Source organism: Oncorhynchus mykiss, chromosome 10, assembly GCF_013265735.2.
Source record: "Oncorhynchus mykiss isolate Arlee chromosome 10, USDA_OmykA_1.1, whole genome shotgun sequence".
Lineage (NCBI taxonomy): Eukaryota > Metazoa > Chordata > Actinopteri > Salmoniformes > Salmonidae > Oncorhynchus > Oncorhynchus mykiss.
This window is the reverse complement of record NC_048574.1, coordinates 7,532,676-7,558,117: the sequence shown is the minus strand read 5'-3', so window position 1 is coordinate 7,558,117 and position 25,442 is coordinate 7,532,676. Positions and strand designations below refer to the sequence as shown.

At 43.8% G+C, this 25,442-nt stretch overlaps 1 protein-coding gene across 1 annotated transcript in view; it reads left to right on the top strand.

The window, feature by feature from the left end:
* LOC110533304 (serine/arginine repetitive matrix protein 3-like) overlaps positions 1–25,442 on the top strand; it is a 189,165-nt gene that overhangs the window by 112,661 nt on the left and 51,062 nt on the right. The window contains exon 4 of the mRNA XM_036989600.1: positions 25,033–25,119. Within this exon, the coding sequence (XP_036845495.1) occupies positions 25,033–25,119 (87 nt within the window). The remainder of the gene's footprint in view (positions 1–25,032; positions 25,120–25,442) is intronic.

Sequence of the window (25,442 nt, the reverse complement as noted above, 5' to 3'; positions counted from 1 at the left end):
TTGCCTTTGTTTTGGTTTGTTTGGTTGTCAATTAGGGTGTGCAAGGTGAATACATGGTCTGTTGTACGGTAATTTGGTAAAAAGCCAATTTGACATTTGCTCAGTACATTGTTTTCATTGAGGAAATGTACGAGTCTGCTGTTAATAATAATGCAGAGGATTTTCCCAAGGTTACTGTTGACACATATTCCACGGTAGTTATTGGGGTCAAATTTGTCTCCACTTTTGTGGATTGGGGTGATCAGTCCTTGGTTCCAAATATTGGGGAAGATGCCAGAGCTAAGTATGATGTTAAAGAGTTTTAGTATAGCCAATTGGAATTTGTTGTCTGTATATTTGATCATTTCATTGAGGATACCATCAACACCACAGGCCTTTTTGGGTTGGAGGGTTTTTATTTTGTCCTGTAACTCATTCAATGTAATTGGAGAATCCAGTGGGTTCTGGTAGTCTTTAATAGATGATTCTAAGATCTGTATTTGATCATGTATATGTTTTTGCTCTTTATTCTTTGTTATAGATCCAAAAAGATTGGAGAAGTGGTTTACCCATACATCTCCATTTTGGATAGATAATTCTTCGTGTTGTTGTTTGTTTAGTGTTTTCCAATTTTCCCAGAAGTGGTTAGAGTCTATGGATTCTTCAATTGCATTGAGCTGATTTCTGACATGCTGTTCCTTCTTTTTCCGTAGTGTATTTCTGTATTGTTTTAGTGATTCACCATAGTGAAGGCGTAGACTCAGGTTTTCCGGGTCTCTATGTTTTTGGTTGGACAGGTTTCTCAATTTCTTTCTTAGATTTTTGCATTCTTCATCAAACCATTTGTCATTATTGTTAATTTTCTTCGGTTTTCTATTTGAGATTTTTAGATTTGATAGGGAAGCTGAGAGGTCAAATATACTGTTAAGATTTTCTACTGCCAAGTTTACACCTTCACTATTACAGCGGAACGTTTTACCCAGGAAATTGTCTAAAAGGGATTGAATTTGTTGTTGCCTAATTGTTTTTTGGTAGGTTTCCAAACTGCATTCCTTCCATCTATAGCATTTCTTAATGTTACTCAGTTCCTTTGGCTTTGGCTCTATCTCTCTCTCTCTCTCTCTCTCTCTCTCTCTCTCTCTCTCTCTCTCTCTCTCTCTCTCTCTCTCTCTCTCTCTTTTTCTCTCCCACACACACAAACACACACATACACCCCCACCAACCCACCTCACATCTGCATCAATTTAAATACTATAAGAGCACAGCCAGATGGTTATCACCGACTAGTAGGTCTGTCATCATCAGTGTCTGTTGACCTCTCTTGGCCAATCCTCTCTGTGAGGTAGTTAGTCATCATCAGTGTCTGTTGACCTCTCTAGGCCAATCCTCTCTGTGAGGTAGTTAGTCATCATCAGTGTCTGTTGACCTGTGTAGAGTGTAGAGGAGGCAGGTAGTCTAGTGGTTAGAGTGTAGGGGCGGCAGGTAGCCTAAAGGTTGCAAGTTCAAATCCCTGAGCTGACAAGGTACAAATCTGTTGTTACGTTCCTGAACAGGCAGTTAAACCCACTGTTCCTAGGCTGTCATTGAAAATAAGAATTTGTTCTTAACTTAACTTAAATATATCAAAGGGAGGGAGGCAGGAAAACAAGAGAGTGGGGTAGAATCTAAGAGATAAACCGTTGGGTGAGGAGTGGTTGTTTTTGTCATGTTGAGGAGTAGAATAGAGAGGTAGAAACTCTCTCAGTGGGCCTGTTCCTGAGGTGTGGACATACTTGTCACGTCCTGACCTTAGTTCCTTTTTTATGTCTCTATTTTAGTTTGGTCAGGGCGTGGTGAGTTGGGGTGGGCATTCTATGGTTTGTTCTTGTGTGTTATATTTCTATGTGTTTGGCCTGGTATGGTTCCCAATCAGAGGCAGCTGTCTATCGTTGTCTCTGACTGAGAGCCATACTTAGGTAGCCTTTTTTTCCCACTGTTAGTTGTGGGTGATTATTCTCTGGTTCGTGTTTGTTGCACCTGTCAGAACTGGTTATGGTTGTGTTGTTTTTGTTGGTGCATTCATCTGGATGAAAAGTGTCATGGATACGTACCACACTGCACTTTGGTCTTCCTCTCCTTTCACCAACAAAAACCTTTACAATACTGGTGTTCTTCCTTCTGCATTCAGAGCTCTCTCTATATATATACACTATATATACAGTGCCTTGCGAAAGTATTCGGCCCCCTTGAACTTTGCGACCTTTTGCCACATTTCAGGCTTCAAACATAAAGATATAAAACTGTATTATTTTGTGAAGAATCAACAACAAGTGGGACACAATCATGAAGTGGAACGACATTTATTGGATATTTCAAACTTTTTAAACAAATCAAAAACTGAAAAATTGGGCGTGCAAAATTATTCAAAGGCATTTAAATATTCTGTCTTGCCAATTCATCCTCTGAATGGCACACATACACACGATCCATGTCTCAGTGATCTCCAATCCTTCTTTAACTCTCTTCCCTTTCATCTACACTGATTGAAGTGGATTTTTACAATTGACAACAATAAGGGATCACACTTTCATGGAAGGAGAAGGTGTTCTTAATGTTTTGTAAACTCAGTGTAGTTGTCTAATGTTAGTGGGGCACCTGTTTTTAAATGATGCTCCTGAATCACTATGATCAATAATAGTTTTCCTTGAGTGTACTTTTTTTTAACAGAGCTGAGATTTACTTCAAAGTGCATTCCTCCTGGTGCTTACACCTATCAGGCTGTTTCAGATCTAGTGCCTAGGAAGGAGGGGTTAGGGTTTCTTCTGGACCTATCAGGTTGTTTCATATCTAGTGCCTAGGGAGGAGGAGTTAGGGTTTCTTCTGGACCTATCAGGCTGTTTCAGATCTAGTGCCTAGGGAGGAGGAGTTAGGGTTTCTTCTGGACCTATCAGGCTGTTTCAGATCTAGTGCCTAGGGAGGAGGAGTTAGGGTTTCTTTTGGACCTATCAGGCTCTTTCAGATCTAGTGCCTAGGGAGGAGGGGTTAGAGTTTCTTATGGACCTATCAGGCTGTTCCAGATCTAGTGCTTACGGAGGAGGGGTTAGGGTGTCTTCTGGACCTCACTATACTGGCCCAAGAAGCACATGCCCTCGAAATATCCCTTATTGGGACAGTTGAGTTTGGGCACTGATGTTGGGTGCGATTAGACCTGGCTCGCAGTTGGTGTTCCAATTCAACCCAAAGGTGTTTGATGGGTTGAGGTCAGGGCTCTGTGCAGCTCAGTCAAGTTCTTCCACGCCGATCTCAACAAACCATTTCTGTATGGACCTCGCTTTGTGCACGGGGGCATTGTCATGCTGAAACAGGAAAGGGCCTTTCCCAAATTGTTTCCACAAAGCTGGAAGCACAGAATCGTCTAGAATGTCATTGTATGCTGTAGCGTTACGATTTCCCGTCAATGGAACTAAGGGTCCTAGTCTGAACCATGAAAAACAGCCCCAGACCATTATTCCTCCTCCACCAAACTTTACAGTTGGCACTATGCATTGGGGCAGGTAGCATTCTCCTGGTATCCACCAAACCCAGATTTGTCCATCTGACTGGCAGATGGTGAAGCGTGATTCATCACTCCAGAGAACGTGTAACCACTGCTCCAGAGTCCAATGTCGGCGAGCTTTACACCACTCCAGCCGACACTTGGCATTGCGCATGGTGACCTTAGGCTTGTGTGTGGCTGATCGGCCATGGAAATCTATTTCATGAAGCTCCCAAACGAACAGTTATCGTGCTGACATTACTTCCAGAGGCAGTTTGGAACTCGGGAATGTGAGTGTTGCAACCGAGAACAGATTATTTTTATGTGCTACGTACTTCAGAGTTCGGCAGTCCCATTCTGTGAGCTTGTGTGGCCTACCACTTCACGGCTGAGTCGTTGTGTCTCCTACTGCCAATGCTTGTCTATGGAGATTGCATGGCTGTGTTTTCGATTTTATACACCGGTCAGCAACAGGTGTGGCTGAAATAGCCGAATCCACTAATTTTAAATGGTGTCCACATACTTTTGTATATATTGTATATATCTTGTGAAAAGCATTTACCCCCTTTCTGATTTGTTCTATTCTGGCATATTTTTGCATATTTTTGATACTGAATGTTATCAGATCTTTAAAAAAAGACCTAATATTAGATAAAGGGAACCTGAGTGAACAAATAAAACAACAATTACACACTTATTTCATATATTTCATGAACAAAGTTTGTTGTTAATTGGTTTACCGTGAAAAAGCATTGTATCTGGTCAAACACAACAACAACAAAAGTTTCTCATAAAAGTTTACTAAGGGTTGGTGACAGGCTGATTGGTCGGCTGTTTGAGCCAGTAAAAAGGGTACTTAGCGAAATTACTTTTGCCTCCCTTCTGACCTGAGGGAACACACTTTCCTGATTGATTGAAGGGATCCCAAATAGGAGCGCCAATTTTGTCTGCTGTCGTCCTCAGTCATTTTTCCCATTTCCACGTTGTCAGGCCCAGGTGGCCTTCCATTGTTGATAGACAACAACAAAACTTTTTCACCGTTACCACGTTACGGAATTTGAAATTGACAATGCTTGTCTTACATACTTTGTTCAGTTATGCCGGGATGTTTTACATTCAGAATGTGTTGTGGGCATGTCATGCCTAAATGTTCTAATCTTGCCAACTTAAACAAAATCATTAAAGTAGTAGGGAATTTCAGTGGATTTTGTGATGAACCATCTGAGTCAATGAATGAGTTTTCCTTTTTTGTCTAACATTTTATTTAAGGTTTTTTGTTATTGTTGCTATTATTCATTATATCGTTTATCTTTCTTTCAAAGTACAGTTTCTTCTTTTTTTTTGGTCGGTTTAGTCACATAATTTCTAAATTCAATGTACGTTTGCCAATCGGCTGTGCTGCCAGACTTACTTTGGGGCGGCAGGTAGTCTAGTGGTTAGAGTGTAGAGGAGGCAGGTAGCCTAGTGGTTAGAGTGTAGGGGCGGTAGGTAGCCTAGTGGTTAGAGTGTAGAGGAGGCAGATAGCCTAGTGGTTAGAGTGTAGAGGTAGGTGGCCTAGTGGTTAGAGTGTAGAGGAGGCAGGTAGCCTAGTGGTTAGAGTGTAGAGGCGGTAGGTAGCCTAGTGGTTAGAGTGTAGAGGAGGCAGGTAGCCTAGTGGTTAGAGTGTAGAGGCGGTAGGTAGCCTAGTGGTTAGAGTGTAGAGGAGGCAGGTAGCCTAGTGGTTAGAGTGTAGAGGCGGTAGGTAGCCTAGTGGTTAGAGTGTAGAGGAGGCAGGTAGCCTAGTGGTTAGAGTGTAGAGGAGGTAGGTAGCCTAGTGTTTAGAGTGTAGAGGAGGTAGGTAGCCTAGTGGTTAGAGTGTAGAGGAGGTAGGTAGCCTAGCGGTTAGAGTGTAGAGGCGGTAGGTAGCCTAGTGGTTAGAGTGTAGAGGAGGTAGGTAGCCTAGTGGTTAGAGTGTAGAGGAGGCAGATAGCCTAGTGGTTAGAGTGTAGAGGAGGTAGGTAGCCTAGTGGTTAGAGTGTAGAGGCGGTAGGTAGCCTAGTGGTTAGAGTGTAGAGGAGGCAGGTAGCCTAGTGGTTAGAGTGTAGAGGAGGTAGGTAGCCTAGTAGTTAGAGTGTAGAGGAGGTAGGTAGCCTAGTGGTTAAAGTGTAGAGGAGGTAGGTAGCCTAGCGGTTAGAGTGTAGAGGCGGTAGGTAGCCTAGTGGTTAGAGTGTAGAGGAGGTAGGTAGCCTAGTGGTTAGAGTGTAGAGGAGGCAGATAGCCTAGTGGTTAGAGTGTAGAGGAGGTAGGTAGCCTAGTGGTTAGAGTGTAGAGGCGGTAGGTAGCCTAGTGGTTAGAGTGTAGAGGCGGTAGGTAGCCTAGTGGTTAGAGTGTAGAGGAGGTAGGTAGCCTAGTGGTTAGAGTGTAGAGGAGGTAGGTAGCCTAGTGGTTAGCGTGTAGAGGAGGCAGGTAGCCTAGTGGTTAGAGTGTAGAGGAGGTAGGTAGCCTAGTGGTTAGAGTGTAGAGGAGGCAGGTAGCCTAGTGGTTAGAGTGTAGAGGCGGTAGGTAGCCTAGTGGTTAGAGTGTAGAGGAGGTAGGTAGCCTAGTGGTTAGAGTGTAGAGGAGGTAGGTAGCCTAGTGGTTAGAGTGTAGAGGAGGTAGGTAGCCTAGTGGTTAGAGTGTAGAGGAGGCAGGTAGCCTAGTGGTTAGAGTGTAGAGGAGGTAGGTAGCCTAGTGGTTAGAGTGTAGAGGAGGCAGATAGCCTAGTGGTTAGAGTGTAGAGGAGGTAGGTAGCCTAGTGGTTAGAGTGTAGAGGAGGCAGGTAGCCTAGTGGTTAGAGTGTAGAGGAGGCAGGTAGCCTAGTGGTTAGAGTGTAGAGGAGGTAGGTAGCCTAGTGGTTAGAGTGTAGAGGAGGCAGGTAGCCTAGTGGTTAGAGTGTAGAGGAGGTAGGTAGCCTAGAGGTTAGAGTGTAGAGGCGGTAGGTAGCCTAGTGGTTAGAGTGTAGAGGAGGTAGGTAGCCTAGTGGTTAGAGTGTAGAGGAGGCAGGTAGCCTAGTGGTTAGAGTGTAGAGGAGGTAGGTAGCCTAGTGGTTAGAGTGTAGAGGAGGCAGGTAGCCTAGTGGTTAGAGTGTAGAGGAGGCAGGTAGCCTAGTGGTTAGAGTGTAGAGGAGGTAGGTAGCCTAGTGGTTAGAGTGTAGAGGAGGTAGGTAGCCTAGAGGTTAGAGTGTAGAGGAGGTAGGTAGCCTCTGAATAGACTAGATATCATATTAAACACTCTCAATAGACTACATGTCATATTAAACACTCTGAATAGGCTACATGTCATATTAAACACTCTGAATAGACTGCATGTCATATTAAACACTCTGAATAGACTACATGTCATATTAAACACTCTGAATAGACTACATGTCATATTAAACACTCTCAATAGACTACATGTCATATTAAACACTCTGAATAGACTACATGTCATATTAAACACTCTGAATAGACTACATGTCATATTAAACACTCTGAATAGGCTACATGTCATATTAAACACTCTCAATAGACTACATGTCATATTAAACACTCTGAATAGGCTACATGTCATATTAAACACTCTCAATAGACTACATGTCATATTAAACACTCTGAATAGACTACATGTCATATTAAACACTCTGAATAGACTACATGTCATATTAAACACTCTGAATAGACTAGATATCATATTAAACACTCTGAATAGACTACATGTCATATTAAACACTCTGAATAGACTACATGTCATATTAAACACTCTGAATAGACTACATGTCATATTAAACACTCTGAATAGACTACATGTCATATTAAACACTCTCAATAGACTACATGTCATATTAAACACTCTGAATAGACTGCATGTCATATTAAACACTCTCAATAGACTACATGTCATATTAAACACTCTGAATAGACTACATGTCATATTAAACACTCTGAATAGACTACATGTCATATTAAACACTCTGAATAGACTACATGTCATATTAAACACTCTGAATAGACTACATGTCATATTAAACACTCTGAATAGACTACATGTCATATTAAACACTCTGAATAGACTACATGTCATATTAAACACTCTGAATAGACTAGATATCATATTAAACACTCTGAATAGACTACATGTCATATTAACAGTATATAAACACTCTGAATAGACTACATGTCATATTAACAGTATATAAACACTCTGAATAGACTACATGTCATATTAAACACTCTCAATAGACTACATGTCATATTAAACACTCTGAATAGACTACATGTCATATTAAACACTCTGAATAGACTACATGTCATATTAAACACTCTGAATAGACTACATGTCATATTAAACACTCTGAATAGACTACATGTCATATTAAACACTCTGAATAGACTACATGTCATATTAAACACTCTGAATAGACTACATGTCATATTAAACACTCTGAATAGACTACATGTCATATTAAACACTCTGAATAGACTACATGTCATATTAAACACTCTGAATAGACTACATGTCATATTAAACACTCTGAATAGACTGCATGTCATATTAAACACTCTGAATAGACTACATGTCATATTAAACACTCTGAATAGACTACATGTCATATTAAACACTCTGAATAGACTACATGTCATATTAAACACTCTGAATAGACTACATGTCATATTAAACACTCTGAATAGACTACATGTCATATTAAACACTCTGAATAGACTACATGTCATATTAAACACTCTGAATAGACTACATGTCATATTAAACACTCTGAATAGACTACATGTCATATTAAACACTCTGAATAGACTACATGTCATATTAAACACTCTGAATAGACTACATGTCATATTAAACACTCTGAATAGACTACATGTCATATTAAACACTCTGAATAGACTACATGTCATATTAACACTCTGAATAGACTACATGTCATATTAACACTCTGAATAGACTACATGTCATATTAAACACTCTGAATAGACTACATGTCATATTAAACACTCTGAATAGACTACATGTCATATTAAACAGCATATAAACACTATAAATAGGCCAAGATCCAGACAGGGAGTCTAAGAAGGAATGAAAATGTATTATTTAGGTTATATTATTTCAATTATTTCAAGGCTATAGTCTACAAAGAAATACATTGTGTAGCATTTCTGAGTGTGACACACTAGGCTGGTAGGAACATAAAGAGCTCAGCATTTAAACAGCATTTAATATATTCAATCATTGTAGTCTATTGCACATATAGGCTGTGACTTACATAGAATAAAATACAAAATGAATTTTAAAAAATGGCCATTGAATTCATTTTTTTAGAAACACAAGGTTTCACCAGTCTGTGTCTTCAGGCTCTTGTTTCACCAGTCTGTGTCTTCAGGCTCTTGTTTCACCAGTCTGTGTCTTCAGGCTCTTGTTTCACCAGTCTGTGTCTTCAGGCTCTTGCGATAGTGCCTGGAGAGCCGGCAAGCAGGGGAGAATATTCTTTCCTCAATTACAGAGCCACTGGGGATGCTAAACACCCTCTGGACCACTCTTGTCAAGCTGGGCAGAGTTATTTCTTCTTCGAGTGGCAGGTCTAAAGGTTTTTAGGCAATCAAAACGGGAAGCTCCTTGAACATAGGAATATGCCACCACCATCCCCCCCAAATCAATTATGGCCTATTGTATAGATAATAGAACAAAAATGAACGAAACGTTGAAGAAATCAAGATGTTTTTGTTTATAACTACTTCGCTACAATGACACACTTAGTTATCTACCCACCTCGTTTCTTTCTTTCAGCATGTGCACGTAGTAAGTACATCATCATGCTTTGGGGATATGTGTCTTTTCAGATTCCACAATTATTATTTATTTGTGGACATTACATCACCACACTCCCTCTCTTGGTCCTCATCTTTGTAAGTCACCTTGATTTAGTACCTGTGTGTTTTATCAGTTTCTTTTTGATAATATTTAGTGAATTCTCTCTCTCTCTCTCTCCTCTCTCTCTCTCTCTCTCTCTCTCTCTCTCTCTCTCTCTCTCTCTCTGTCTCTCTCTCTCATTCTCTCTCTCTCATTCTCTCTCTCTCTCTCTCTCTCTCTCTCTCATTCTCTCTCTCATTCTCTCTCTCTCTCTCTCTCTCTCTCTCTCTCTCTCTCTCTCTCTCTCATTCTCTCTCTCTCTCTCATTCTCTCTCTCTCTATCTCATTCTCTCTCTCTCTCTCTCTCTCTCTCTCTCTCGCTCATTCTCTCTCTCACTCTCTCTCTCTCTCTCTCTCTCTCGCTCTCATTCTCTCTCTCTCTCATTCTCTCTCTCCCATTTCTCTCTCTCCCATTCTCTCTCTCTCTCTCTCTCTCATTCTCATTCTCTCTCTCGCTCTCTCTCTCTCTCTCTCTCTCTCATTCTCTCGCTCTCTCTCTCTCTCGCTCTCGCTCTCTCTCTCATTCTCTCTCATTCTCTCTCTCTCCTATTCTCTCTCTCATTCTATCTCTCTCTTTCTCTCTGTCATTGAGTTGGGTATTGAGCAGCAGTCTCTCTGTCTCTTAGTAGTATTAGTCTCTCACACACACACACACACACACACACACACACACACACACACACACACACACACAGACACACACACACACACACACACACACACACACACACAATCAATCAATCAATCAATCAAATTTATTTTATATAGCCCTTCGTACATCAGCTGATATCTCAAAGTGCTGTACAGAAACTCCGCCTAAAACCCCAAACAGCAAGCAATGCAGGTGAAGAAGCACGGTGGCTAGGAAAAACTCCCTAGAAAGGCCAAAACCTAGGAAGAAACCTAGAGAGGAACCAGGCTATGTGTGGTGGCCAGTCCTCTTCTGGCTGTGCCGGGTGGAGATTATAACAAAACATGGTCAAGATGTTCAAATGTTCATAAATGACCAGCATGGTCGAATAATAATAAGGCAGAATAGTTGAAACTGGAGCAGCAGCACAGTCAGGTGGACTGGGGACAGCAAGGAGTCATCATGTCAGGTATTCCTGGGGCATGGTCCTAGGGCTCAGGTCCTCCGAGAGAGAGAAAGAAAGAGAGAATTAGAGAGAGCATATGTGGGATGGCCAGTCCTCTTCTGGCTGTGCCGGGTGGAGATTATAACAGAACATGGCCAAGATGTTCAAATGTTCATAAATGATCAGCATGGTCGAATAATAATAAGGCAGAACAGTTGAAACTGGAGCAGCAGCACAGCCAGGTGGACTGGGGACAGCAAGGAGTCATCATGTCAGGTAGTCCTGGGGCATGGTCCTAGGGCTCAGGTCCTCCGAGAGAGAGAAAGAGAGAAGGAGAGAATTAGAGAACGCACACTTAGATTCACACAGGACACCGAATAGGACAGGAGAAGTACTCCAGATATAACAAACTGACCCTAGCCCCCCGACACATAAACTACTGCAGCATAAATACTGGAGGCTGAGACAGGAGGGGTCAGGAGACACTGTGGCCCCATCCGAGGACACCCCCGGACAGGGCCAAACAGGAAGGATATAACCCCACCCACTTTGCCAAAGCACAGCCCCCACAACACTAGAGGGATATCTTCAACCACCAACTTACCATCCTGAGACAAGGCTGAGTATAGCCCACAAAGACCTCCGCCACGGCACAACTTAAGGGGGGGGGGGGCGCCAACCCAGACAGGATGACCACATCAGTGACTCAACCCACTCAGGTGACGCACCTCCTCCAGGGACGGCATGAGAGAGCCCCAGTAAAGCCAGTGACTCAGAGGCAGAGAATCCCAGTGGAAAGAGGGGAACCGGCCAGGCAGAGACAGCAAGGGTGGTTCGTTGCTCCAGAGCCTTTCCGTTCACCCTCCCACTCCTGGGCCAGACTACACTCAATCATATGACCCACTGAAGAGATGAGTCTTCAGTAGAGACTTAAAGGTTGAGACCGAGTTTGCGTCTCTGACATGGGTAGGCAGACCGTTCCATAAAAATGGAGCTCTATAGGAGAAAGCCCTGCCTCCAGCTGTTTGCTTAAAAATTCTAGGGACAATTAGGAGGCCTGCGTCTTGTGACCGTAGCGTACGTGTAGGTATGTACGGCAGGACCAAATCAGAGAGATAGATAGGAGCAAGCCCACACACACACACACACACACACACACACACACACACACACACACACAAACACACACACACACACACACACACACACACACACACACACACACACACACACACTCAAAAGGAGTGTCTTGGAGCCAGGACATTTGATCATTCATAATTTTGTATATAAATGAAATCAGGAGTTACTTTATAATGTGTGGTTTCCATGGGGATAAGAGACGTAGACTGCAGTAGCAGCAGTTTGCTTGTCTGCGTTGTGAATACTACTGCTCCCATAGGTCATAATGTCTGCTCTGCATTGACCAATCATGATCAGAGCCCTTCAAAATGCCTTTCTCATTGGTAATTCTGACCAGGAAGAGCCATGTGGCAGACACACACACACACGCACGCACGCACACACACACACACACACACACACACACGCACACACAGATTCTGTAGAACAAGCAATAACCACCACAAGATATTCTTCATCCCTACTGCTAACTTCCTCTCTAAGTGTTTCTCATATCTCAGCTCCTCCATTGATTTCAGTCTAAGATGACCGGAAGGTAGTCTGGCTAACGCCTAACTCTCCAAGTCCTCCTGACTTCAGAGTCTGGAATTGCTCTTTGATGTTGTCGGCACAGTGCATCGTGCTATGCTTTTACTGGTTAACTCTCGCCATACACAGCCCACACACAGCCCACACACAGCCCACACACAGCCCACACACATCCCATACACATCCCACACACAGCCCACACACAGCCCACACACAGCCCACACACAGCCCACACACAGCCCACACACAGCCCACACACATCCCATACACAGCCCACACACAGCCCACACACAGCCCACACACAGCCCAGACACAGCCCACACGCAGCCCACACACAGCCCACACACAGCCCACACACAGCCCATACACAGCCCACACACATCCCATACACAGCCCATACACAGCCCATACACAGCCCACACACAGCCCACACACAGCCCAGACACAGCCCAGACACAGCACACACATCCCACACACAGCCCAGACACAGCCCACACACAGCCCACACACAACCCAGACACAGACACCGAGCCCTCTTCCATTACAACGGTTGGATTTTCTAATCAACCCCCAAGGGAACGTTTGAGAGAACCAATCGAAACCTGTCACACAATTTCTGAGAGAATATTTCATTAACAAATGGCCTCCGTTCCAGACCAGTGTGGTCACAGATCTCCCTTCAGGCTGTGCGGATGGCAGGAGGAGAATATAACCAGGGAAATACACACAGTAAGGCTTTTTCAGGGGTACTGGACCGGGTCTTAAACGCCTTCAAAGTTCTATCTGAGAAAGATCGATGTGGACTGGACATTAGCCTGAGGCCTTGATGCACAACCTGTCTGTCTGCCCCTCCCCCCGCATTACCTTAGACACCATTCCTCTCTCTATCTATCTATCTATCTGAGGTGATGCCATTGGCATTAATAACTATTAAGCAAATTCATTCCATTTCTATGGTCAGATGGTACCTTAGATGAAGGTGTTGAAAAAAGGGAGATATTCCTTAAGGATAATTCAAATAAATTGCTCTAAAAGACCAAAGTCCCATCCAATCTAAAGAGTTGAGCCTGTTAAACGTCATCAGACTTCTCATCTCACTCAGATCGACATAAAGTATGTGTCCTGGACGGTTGTCAGCCTCTGCTTCTCTGTGCCTATAACTCAGAGTAACCCAGCAGTGGGGCAGGGCTGAGGCTGGCTGGGGCTGGGGGTGAGGCTGGGGATGAAACTGGCTGGGGCTGAGGCTGGCTGGGGCTGGGGATGAGGCTGGGGATGAAACTGGCTGGGGCTGAGGCTGGCTGGGGCTGAGGCTGGGGATGAGGCTGGGGATGAGGCTGGGGCTGGGGCTGAGGCTGGCTGGGGCTGAGGCTGGGGATGAGCTTGGGGATGAGGCTGGGGCTGAGACTGGGGCTGAGGCTGGCTGGGGCTGAGGCTGGCTGGGGCTGGGGGTGAGGCTGGGGATGAAACTGGCTGGGGCTGAGGCTGGCTGGGGCTGGGGATGAGGCTGGGGATGAAACTGGCTGGGGCTGAGGCTGGCTGGGGCTGAGGCTGGGGATGAGGCTGGGGATGAGGCTGGGGCTGAGGCTGGCTGGGGCTGAGGCTGGGGATGAGATTGGGGATGAGGCTGGGGCTGAGGTTGGCTGGGGCTGAGGTTGGCTGGGGCTGAGGCTGGCTGGGGATGAGTCTGGGGATGAGGCTGGCTGGGGCTGAGGCTGGTGATGAAGCTGAGGCTGGCTGGGGCTGAGTCTGGCTGGGGCTGAGGCTGGGGTTGAGGCTGGGACTGGCAGAGGCTGGTAGCTGGGGTTGAGGCTGGGACTGTCTAGGCTGGAGATGATAAGGAAGGAGTACACTCTTAGAACAAATGGTTCCAAAAGGGGTTGTCGACTGTCCCCATAGGAGAACCCTTTTAGGTTCCATGTAGAACCCTTTGTGTAAAAGGTCCTACATGGAACCTAAAAGGGTTCTACTTGGAACCTAAAAGGGTTCTACTTGGAACCAAAAAGGGTTCTACTTGGAACCAAAAAGGGTTCTACTTGGAACCTAAAAGGGTTCTACTTGGAACCAAAAAGGGTTCTACTTGGAACCAAAAAGGGTTCTTCAAAGGGTCTACTACGGGGAAAGCCGAAGAACCATGTGAGTTTCTAGACAGCAGTCTTTTTTCTAAGGGTGTGCAACTGCTATGCTACAGTGTGTATGTGGCCCTAAGGAAAAAAGAACAATGGCCATAGTCCATCACTGTCAGGCACCACCCAGGACCCAGGTCACAGATCCCGGGACAGGAGCTGAATTAGAGAGCCTTCTTGGTCCCAGCAAACATCATTAGACAGAGAGACACTTAGTCATATGGCCAGAGGAACACTTCATTCATCATGGAGCGTTCCACCATGATGAACCAACATCGACCTAGAGAGAGAGAGAGAGAGAGAGAGAGAGCGAGAGAGAGACAGATGAGAGAGAGAGAGAGAGAGAGACAGATGAGAGAGAGAGAGAGAGAGAGAGAGAGAGAGAGACAGATGAAAGAGAGAGCGAGAGAGAGAGAGAGGGAGAGAGAGAGAGAGAACTTCTGTGAGTGTAATGTTTACTGTTCATTTTTATAGTTTTTTCACTTTTGTATATTATCTACCTCACTTGCTTTGGCAATGTTAACATATGTTTCCCATGCCAATAAAGCCCTTGAATTGAATTGAATTGAGAGAGACTGAAGATAGCATCATCTGTAATTCATTATTCTAGGCACAATTTGGTGTTTCTTCAGCTCTCATTTGAGACACTCGTTGGTAACAAGGCTGTAGGGACTGGTCTTTCATGCAAGTATGTGCAAGCTTTTTGTATCCTGTATTCCTGTTACCATAGAGACACGTGTTGCCATCAGCCTGTGCAGAGATTATTTACAAATCTTGAAGACAATGCAATGGTTGTAATGGTTTGAATAACACCCATCTATCTATCTATCTATCTATCTATTTATCTATGTTCCATCCATCCATCCATCCAATGTTCACCTTGAACTCAGAGCATCTATCCATCCAATTCAATTCAAGGGGTTTTATTGGCATGGGAAACATGTGTTAACATTGCCAAAGCAAGTGAGGTAGATAATATACAATAGTGAAATAAACAATAAAAATTAACAGTAAACATTACACATACAGAAGTTTCAAAACAATAAAGACATTACAAATGTCATATTATGTATATATACAGTGTTGCAATGATGTACAAATGGTTGAAGTACACAAGGGAAAATAAATAAGCATAAATATGGGTCGTATTTACAATGGTGTGTGTTCTTCACTGATTGACCTTTTCTTGTGGCAACAGGTCACAAATCTTGCTGCTGTGATGGCACACTGTGGAATTTCACCCAGTAGATATGGGAGTTTATCAAAATTGGATTTGTTTTCGAATTCTTTGTGGATCTGTGTTATCTGAGGGAAATATGGTCATACATTGGGCAGGAGGTTAGGAAGTGCAGCTCAGTTTCCACCTCATTTTGTGGGCAGTGAGCACATAGCCGGTCTTCTCTTGAGAGCCATGTCTGCCTGAGTCTGTACATAGTCAAAGCTTTCCTTAAGTTTGGGTCAGTCACAGTGGACAGGTATTCTGCCACTGTGTACACTCTGTTTAGGGCCAAATAGCATTCTAGTTTGCTCTGTTTTTTTGTTAATTCTTTCCAATGTGTCAAGTAATTCTCTTTTTGTTTTCTCATGATTTGGTTGGGCCTAATTCTGCTCTGCATGCATTATTTGGTGTTCTACACGGAGGATATTTTTGCAGAATTCTGCGTGCAGAGTCTCAATTTGGTGTTTGTCCCATTTTGTGAAGTCTTGGTTGGTGAGCGGACCCCAGACCTCACAACCATAAAGGGCAATGGGCTCTATGACTGATTCAAGTATTTTTAGCCAAATCCTAATTGGTATGTTGAAATTGATGTTCCTTTTGATGGCATAGAATGCCCTTCTTGCCTTGTCTCTCAGATCGTTCACAGCTTTGTGGAAGTTACCTGTGGCGCTGATGTTTAGGCCAAGGTATGTATAGTTTTTTGTGTGCTCTAGGGCAACAGTGTCTAGATGGAATTTCTATTTGTGGTCCTGGCGACTGGACCTTTTTTGGAACACCATTATTTTGGTCTTACTGAGATTTACTGTCAGGGCCCAGGTCTGACAGAATCTGTGCATAAGATCTAGGTGCTGCTGTAGGCCCTCCTTGGTTGGTGACAGAAGCACCAGATTGTCAGCAAACAGCAAACATTTGACTTTGGATTCTAGTAAATCAAATTTATTTATATAGCCCTTCGTACATCAGCTGATATCTCAAAGTGCTGTACATAAACCCAGCCTAAAACCCCAAACAGCAAGCAATGCAGGTGTAGAAGCACGGTGGCTAGGAAAAACTCCCTAGAAAGGCCAAAACCTAGGAAGAAACCTAGAGAGGAACCAGGCTATGTGGGGTGGCCAGTCCTCTTCTGGCTGTGCCGGGTGGAGATTATAACAGAACATGGCCAAGATGTTCAAATGTTCATAAATGACCAGCATGGTCGAATAATAATAAGGCAGAACAGTTGAAACTGGAGCAGCAGCACAGCCAGGTGGACTGGGGACAGCAAGGAGTCATCATGTCAGGTAGTCCTGGGGCATGGTCCTAGGGCTCAGGTCCTCCGAGAGAGAGAAAGAGAGAAGGAGAGAATTAGAGAACGCACACTTAGATTCACACAGGACACCGAATAGGACAGGAGAAGTACTCCAGATATAACAAACTGACCCTAGCCCCCCGACACATAAACTACTGCAGCATAAATACTGGAGGCTGAGACAGGAGGGGTCAGGAGACACTGTGGCCCCATCCGAGGACACCCCCGGACAGGGCCAAACAGGAAGGATATAACCCCACCCACTTTGCCAAAGCACAGCCCCCACAACACTAGAGGGATATCTTCAACCACCAACTTACCATCCTGAGACAAGGCTGAGTATAGCCCACAAAGACCTCCGCCACGGCACAACCCAAGGGGGGGGGGGGGGGGGGGGGGGGGGGCGCCAACCCAGACAGGATGACCACATCAGTGACTCAGCCCACTCAGGTGACGCACCCCCTCCAGGGACGGCATGAGAGAGCCCCAGTAAAGCCAGTGACTCAGCCCCTGAATAGGGTTAGAGGCAGAGAATCCTAGTGGAAAGAGGGGAACCGGCCAGGCAGAGACAGCAAGGGCGGTTCGTTGCTCCAGAGCTTTTCCGTTCACCCTCCCACTCCTGGGCCAGACTACACTCAATCATATGACCCACTGAAGAGATGAGTCTTCAGTAGAGACTTAAAGGTTGAGACCGAGTTTGCGTCTCTGACATGGGTAGGCAGACCGTTCCATAAAAATGGAGCTCTATAGGAGAAAGCCCTGCCTCCAGCTGTTTGCTTAAAAATTCTAGGGACAATTAGGAGGCCTGCGTCTTGTGACCGTAGCGTACGTGTAGGTATGTACGGCAGGACCAAATCAGAGAGATAGGTAGGAGTAAGCCCATGTAATGCTTTGTAGGTTAGCAGTAAAACCTTGAAATCAGCCCTTGCTTTGACAGGAAGCCAGTGTAGAGAGGCTAGCACTGGAGTAATATGATCAAATTTTTTGGTTCTAGTCAGGATTCTAGCAGCCGTATTTAGCACTAACTGAAGTTTATTTAGTGCTTTATCCGGGTAGCCGGAAAGTAGAGCATTGCAGTAGTCTAACCTGGAAGTGACAAAAGCATGGATTAATTTTTCTGCATCATTTTTGGACAGAAAGTTTCTGATTTTTGCAATGTTACGTAGATGGAAAAAAGCTGTCCTTGAAATGGTCTTGATATGTTCTTCAAAAGAGAGATCAGGGTCCAGAGTAACGCCGAGGTCCTTCACAGTTTTATTTGAGACGACTGTACAACCATTAAGATTAATTGTCAGATTCAACAGAAGATCTCTTTGTTTCTTGGGACCTAGAACAAGCATCTCTGTTTTGTCCGAGTTTAAAAGTAGAAAGTTTGCAGCCATCCACTTCCTTATGTCTGAAACACATTCTTCTAGCAAGGGCAATTTTGGGGCTTCACCATGTTTAATTGAAATGTACAGCTGTGTGTCATCCGCATAGCAGTGAAAGTTAACATTATGTTTTCGAATGACATCCCCAAGAGGTAAAATATATAGTGAAAACAATAGTGGTCCTAAAACGGAACCTTGAGGAACACCGAAATTTACAGTTGATTTGTCAGAGGACAAACCATTCACAGAGACAAACTGATATCTTTCCGACAGATAAGATCTAAACCAGGCCAGAACTTGTCCGTGTAGACCAATTTGGGTTTCCAATCTCTCCAAAAGAATGTGGTGATCGATGGTATCAAAAGCAGCACTAAGGTCTAGGAGCACGAGGACAGATGCAGAGCCTCGGTCCGATGCCATTAAAATGTCATTTACCACCTTCACAAGTGCCGTCTCAGTGCTATGATGGGGTCTAAAACCAGACTGAAGCATTTCGTATACATTGTTTGTCTTCAGGAAGGCAGTGAGTTGTTGCGCAACAGCCTTTTCTAAAATTTTTGAGAGGAATGGAAGATTCGATATAGGCCGATAGTTTTTTATATTTTCTGGGTCAAGGTTTGGCTTTTTCAAGAGAGGCTTTATTACTGCCACTTTTAGTGAGTTTGGTACACATCCGGTGGATAGAGAGCCGTTTATTATGTTCAACATAGGAGGGCCAAGCACAGGAAGCAGCTCTTTCAGTGGTTTAGTTGGAATAGGGTCCAGTATGCAGCTTGAAGGTTTAGAGGCCATGATTATTTTCATCAGTGTGTCAAGAGATATAGTACTAAAACACTTGAGCGTCTCTCTTGATCCTAGGTCCTGGCAGAGTTGTGCAGACTCAGGACAACTGAGCTTTGAAGGAATACGCAGATTTAAGGAGGAGTCCGTAATTTGCTTTCTAATAATCATAATCTTTTCCTCAAAGAAGTTCATGAATTTATCACTGCTAAAGTGAAAGTCATCCTCTCTTGGGGAATGCTGCTTTTTAGTTAGCTTTGCGACAGTATCAAAAAGGAATTTCGGATTGTTCTTATTTTCCTCAATTAAGTTAGAAAAATAGGATGATCGAGCAGCAGTAAGGGCTCTTCGGTACTGCACAGTACTGTCTTTCCAAGCTAGTCGGAAGACTTCCAGTTTGGTGTGGCGCCATTTCCGTTCCAATTTTCTGGAAGCTTGCTTCAGAGCTCGGGTATTTTCTGTGTACCAGGGAGCTAGTTTCTTATGAGAAATGTTTTTAGTTTTTAGGGGTGCAACTGCATCTAGGGTATTGCGCAAGGTTAAGTTGAGTTCCTCAGTTAAGTGGTTAACTGATTTTTGTCCTCTGGCGTCCTTGGGTAGACAGAGGGAATCTGGAAGGACATCAAGGAATCTTTGTGTTGTCTGTGAATTTATAGCACGACTTTTGATGATCCTTGGTTGGGGTCTGAGCAGATTATTTGTTGCAATTGCAAACGTAATAAAATGGTGGTCCGATAGTCCAGGATTATGAGGAAAAACATTAAGATCCACAACATTTATTCCATGGGACAAAACTAGGTCCAGCGTATGACTGTGACAGTGAGTGGGTCCAGAGACATGTTGGACAAAACCCACTGAGTCGATGATGGCTCCGAAAGCCTTTTGGAGTGGGTCTGTGGACTTTTCCATGTGAATATTAAAGTCACCAAAGATTAGAATATTATCCGCTATGACTACAAGGTCCGATAGGAATTCAGGGAACTCAGTGAGGAACGCTGTATATGGCCCAGGAGGCCTGTAAACAGTAGCTATAAAAAGTGATTGAGTAGGCTGCATAGATTTCATGACTAGAAGCTCAAAAGACGAAAACGTCATTTTTTTTTTTTGTAAATTGAAATTTGCTATCGTAAATGTTAGCAACACCTCCGCCTTTGCGGGATGCACGGGGGATATGGTCACTAGTGTAGCCAGGAGGTGAGGCCTCATTTAACACAGTAAATTCATCAGGCTTAAGCCATGTTTCAGTCAGGCCAATCACATCAAGATTATGATCAGTGATTAGTTCATTGACTATAATTGCCTTTGAAGTAAGGGATCTAACATTAAGTAGCCCTATTTTGAGATGTGAGGTATCATGATCTCTTTCAATAATGACAGGAATGGAGGTGGTCTTTATCCTAGTGAGATTGCTAAGGCGAACACCGCCATGTTTAGTTTTGCCCAACCCAGGTCGAGGCACAGACACGGTCTCAATGGTGATAGCTGAGCTGACTACACTGACTGTGCTAGTGGCAGACTCCACTATGCTGGCAGGCTGGCTAACAGCCTGCTGCCTGGCCTGCACCCTATTTCATTGTGGAGCTAGAGGAGTTAGAGCCCTATCTATGTTGGTAGATAAAATGAGAGCACCCCTCCAGCTAGGATGGAGTCCGTCACTCCTCAGCAGGTCAGGCTTGGTCCTGTTTGTGGGTGAGTCCCAGAAAGAGGGCCAATTATCTACAAATTCTATCTTTTGGGAGGGGCAGAAAACAGTTTTCAACCAGCGATTGAGTTGTGAGACTCTGCTGTAGAGCTCATCACTCCCCCTAACTGGGAGGGGGCCAGAGACAATTACTCGATGCCGACACATCTTTCTAGCTGATTTACACGCAGAAGCTATGTTGCGCTTGGTGATCTCTGACTGTTTCATCCTAACATCGTTGGTGCCGACGTGGATAACAATATCTCTATACTCTCTACACTCGCCAGTTTTAGCTTTAGCCAGCACCATCTTCAGATTAGCCTTAACGTCGGTAGCCCTGCCCCCGGTAAACAGTGTATGATCGCTGGATGATTCTCAAGTCTAATACTGCGGGTAATGGAGTCGCCAATGACTAGAGTTTTCAATTTGTCAGAGCTAATGGTGGGAAGCTTCGGCGTCTCAGACCCCGTAACGGGAGGAGTAGAGACCAGAGAAGACTCGGCCTCTGACTCCGACCCGCTGCTTAATGGGGAAAACCGGTTGAAAGTTTCTGTCGGCTGAATGAGCGACACCGGTTGAGCGTTCCTACAGCATTTCCTTCCAGAAACCGTGAGAAAGATGTCCGGCTGCGGGGACTGTGCCAGGGGATTTATACTACTATCTGTAGTTACTGGTGGCACAGACGCGGTCGCATCCTTTCCTACACTGAAATTACCCTTGCCTAGCGATTGCGTCTGAAGCTGGGCTTGTAGCACAGCTATCCTCGCCGTAAGGCGAGTACAGCGACTGCAATTAGAAGGCATCATGTTAATGTTACTACTTAGCTTCGGCTGTTGGAGGTCCTGACGAACCGTGTCCAGATAAAGCGTCCGGAGTGAAAAAGTTGAGTAGGAAAAAACAAAAATATAAACGGTAATTAAAAAGTAAAAACCGTAAATTTGTCAGGTAGCAAAACAGGTTGGCAACAAAACGCACAGCAACTCAAAAACAAGTCTGCAAGTCGTGACCGGAAATGACCGTGACCGGAAATGACGTAGGTAGGTAGACTGGTGTGTCGGGTGTTGGTAGTAGTAGGTAGTAGGGTGATGCCGGGTGTTGCAGACTTTTCTAGTGCCCGCGCCAATTAGTTGATATCTATGTTGAAGAGGGTGGGGCTTAAGCTGCATCCCTGTCTAACCCCACAACCCTGTGTGAAGAAATGTGTGTGGTTTTTGCCAATTTTAACCGCACACTTGTTGTTTGTGTACATGGATTTTATAATGTCGCATGTTTTACCCCCAACACCACTTTCCATCAGTTTGTATAGCAGACCCTCATGCCAAATTGAGTCGAAGGCTTTTTTGAAATCAACAATGCATGAGAAGACATTGCCTTTGTTTTGGTTTGTTTGGTTGTCAATTAGGGTATGCAGGGTGAATACATGGTCTGTTGTATGGTAATTTAGTAAAAAGCCAATTTGACATTTGCTAAGTACATTGTTTTCATTGAGGAAATGTACGTGTCTGCTGTTAATGATAATGCAGAGGATTTTCCCAAGGTTTCTGTTCACACATATCCCACGGTAGTTATTGGGGTAAAGTTTGTCTCCACTTTTGTGGATTGGGGTGATTAGTCCTTGGTTCCAAATATTGGGGAAGATGCCAGAGCTAAGGATGATGTTAAAGAGTTTTAGTATAGCCAATTGGAATTTGTTGTCTGTATATTTGATCATTTCATTGAGGACACCATCATCACCACAGGCCTTTTTGGGTTTTTATTTTGTCCTGTAGCTCATTCAAGGTAATTGGAGAATCCAGTGGCTTCTGGTAGTTTTTAATTGTTGATTCTAAGATTTGTATTTGATCCTCTATATGTTTTTGCTCTTTATTCTTTGTTATAGGGGTAAACAATTTTTTTGTAGAAGTGGTTTACCCATACATCTCCATTTTGGATAGATAACTCTTTGTGTTGTTGTTTGTTTAGTGTTTTCCAATTTTCCCAGAAGTGGTTGGAGTCTATGGATTCTTCAATGACATTGAGCTGATTTCTGACATGCTGTTCCTTCTTTTTCCGTAGTGTATTTCTGTATTGTTTTAGTGATTCATCATAGTGAAGGCATAGGCTCAGGTTTTCTGGGTCTCTATGTTTTTGGTTGGACAGCTTTCTCAATTTCTTTCTTAGATTTTTGCATTCTTCATCAAACCATTTGTCATTGTTCATTTTCTTCGGTTTTCTATTTGAGATTTTTAGATTTGATAGGGAAGCTCAGTGGTCAAATATACTGTTAAGATTTTCTACTGCCAAGTTTACACCTTCACTATAACAGTGGAACATTTTAACCAGGAAATTGTCTAAAAGGGATTGAATTTGTTGTTGCCTAATTGTTTTATGGTAGGATTCCAAACTGCATTCCTTCCATCTATAGCACCTCTCTGGGATAGGCGGGACAGTCGCGTCCCACTTGGCCAATAGCCAGGGAAAATGCAGAGCTCCAAAATCAAAAAAATACTATAAAAATCAAACTTTCATTAAATCACACATGTAAGACACCAAATTAAAGCTACACTCGTTGTGAATCCAGCCAACATGTCAGATTTCAAAAAGGCTTTTCGGCGAAAGCATAAGATGCTATTATCTGATGATAGCACAACAGTAAACAAAGAGGGTAGCATATCTCAACCCTGCATGCGCAACACAAAACGCAGAAATAAAATATAAATCATGCCTTACCTTTGATGAGCTTCTTTTGTTGGCACTCCAATATGTCCCATAAACATCACAAAAGGTCCTTTTGTTTGATTAATTCCATTGATATATTTCCAAAATGTCAATTTATTTAGCGCGTTTGATCCAGAATAATACAGCTTCCAATTTGCGCAACGTCACTACAAAATATCTCAAACGTTACCTGTAAACTTTGCCAAAACATTTCAAACTACTTTTGTAATACAACTTTAGGTATTTTTAAACGTTAACAATCGATCAAATTGAAGACGGGAATATCTGTTTTCAATACAGGAAGACAACAAACTCGAGCATAGTCTTGCGCAACTATCATACAGTACACATAACGTGGCACTTCTTCAAGATGGCCGTACTTCTTCATTACACAAAGGAATAACCTCAACCAATTTCTAAAGACTGGTGACATCCAGTGGAAGCGGTAGGAACTGCAAACAAGTCCCTTAGAAATCTGGGTTCCCAATGAAACCTCATTGAATAGACAGTTACCTAAAAAAAAAAAGAAATCTGAATAGTTTGTCCTCGGGGTATTGCTAAATAAGTTCTGTTATACTCACAGACATGATTCAAACAGTTTTAGAAACTTCAGAGTGTTTTCTATCCAAATCTACTAATAATATGCATATCTTATATTCTGGTGATGAGTAGCAGGAAGTTGAATTTGGGCACGCTATTTATCCAAAAGCGAAAATGCTGCCCCCTATCCCGAAGTTTTAATGTTACTCAGTTCCTTTGGCTTTGTTGCCTCATGATTGAGTATTGCTCTTTTCAAGTAGACTGTGATTTTGCTGTGGTCTGATAGGGGTGTCAGTGGGCTGACTGTGAATGCTCTGAGAGACTCTGGGTTGAGGTCAGTGATAAAGTAGTCTACAGTACTACTGCCAAGAGATGAGCTATTGGTGACTCTACCATTGACACATACCCAGCGTGCGACAGAGCTGCAGGAGTTGTGACCCATTTTTGTTGGTTATGTTTTCATAGTTGTGCCTAGGGGGGCATATGGGGGAGGGAATGCTGACACCTGCAGGCAGGTGTTTGTCCCCCTGTGTGCTGAGGGTGTCAGGTTCTTGTCCGGTTCTGGCATTTAGGTCACCACAGACTAGTACATATCCCTGGACCTGGAAATGATTGATTTCCCCCTCCAGGATGGAGAAGCTGTCTTCATTAAAGTATGGGGATTCTAGTGGGGGATATACAGTGGGGCAAAAAAAGTATTTAGTCAGCCACCAATTGTGCAAGTTCTCCCACTTAAAAAGATGAGAGAGGCCTGTAATTTTCATCATAGGTACACTTCAACTATGACAGACAAAATGAGAAAAAAAATCCAGAAAATCACATTGTAGGATTTTTTATGAATTTATTTGCAAATTATGGTGGAAAATAAGTATTTGGTCACCTTTAAAAAACAAGCAAGATTTCTGGCTCTCACAGACCTGTAACTTCTTCTTTAAGAGCCTCCTCTGTCCTCCACTCGTTACCTGTAATAATGGCACCTGTTTGAACTTGTTATCAGTATAAAAGACACCTGTGCACAACCTCAAACAGTCACACTCCAAACTCCACTATGGCCAAGACCAAAGAGCTCTAACATGTCCCTGATGTAACATGTCCCTGATTTAACATGTCCCTGGTCTCCCTTGGGTTGCTTCCTCTGACCTCTGACCCCTGACCTCTGAACTGTGTGTTTCCTGCAGGGTCAAGGTCCATGGTGAGGTGCAGACAGACCCAGCTGAAGGTTACCATGAGGACGGCGAATGGCACGGAGATAAAGACGGCTATAGGTATGGAACGGCCACACACACACACACACACACACACGCACGCACGCACGCACGCACGCACGCACGCACACACCCACACACACAACGTCCTCTCCCCCCACCTCCCTTCCCCCTCCTACACAACAAATGGGCTTAACTACAAGCTGTTCAGAAACATGTAGCCCGTGCTGTCAGAGATTAAGGTCTACTGTACACACACACACACACACACACACACACACACACACACACACACACACACACACACACACACACACACACACACACACACAGACACACAGACACAAACACACACACACACAGACACACAGACACAAACACAC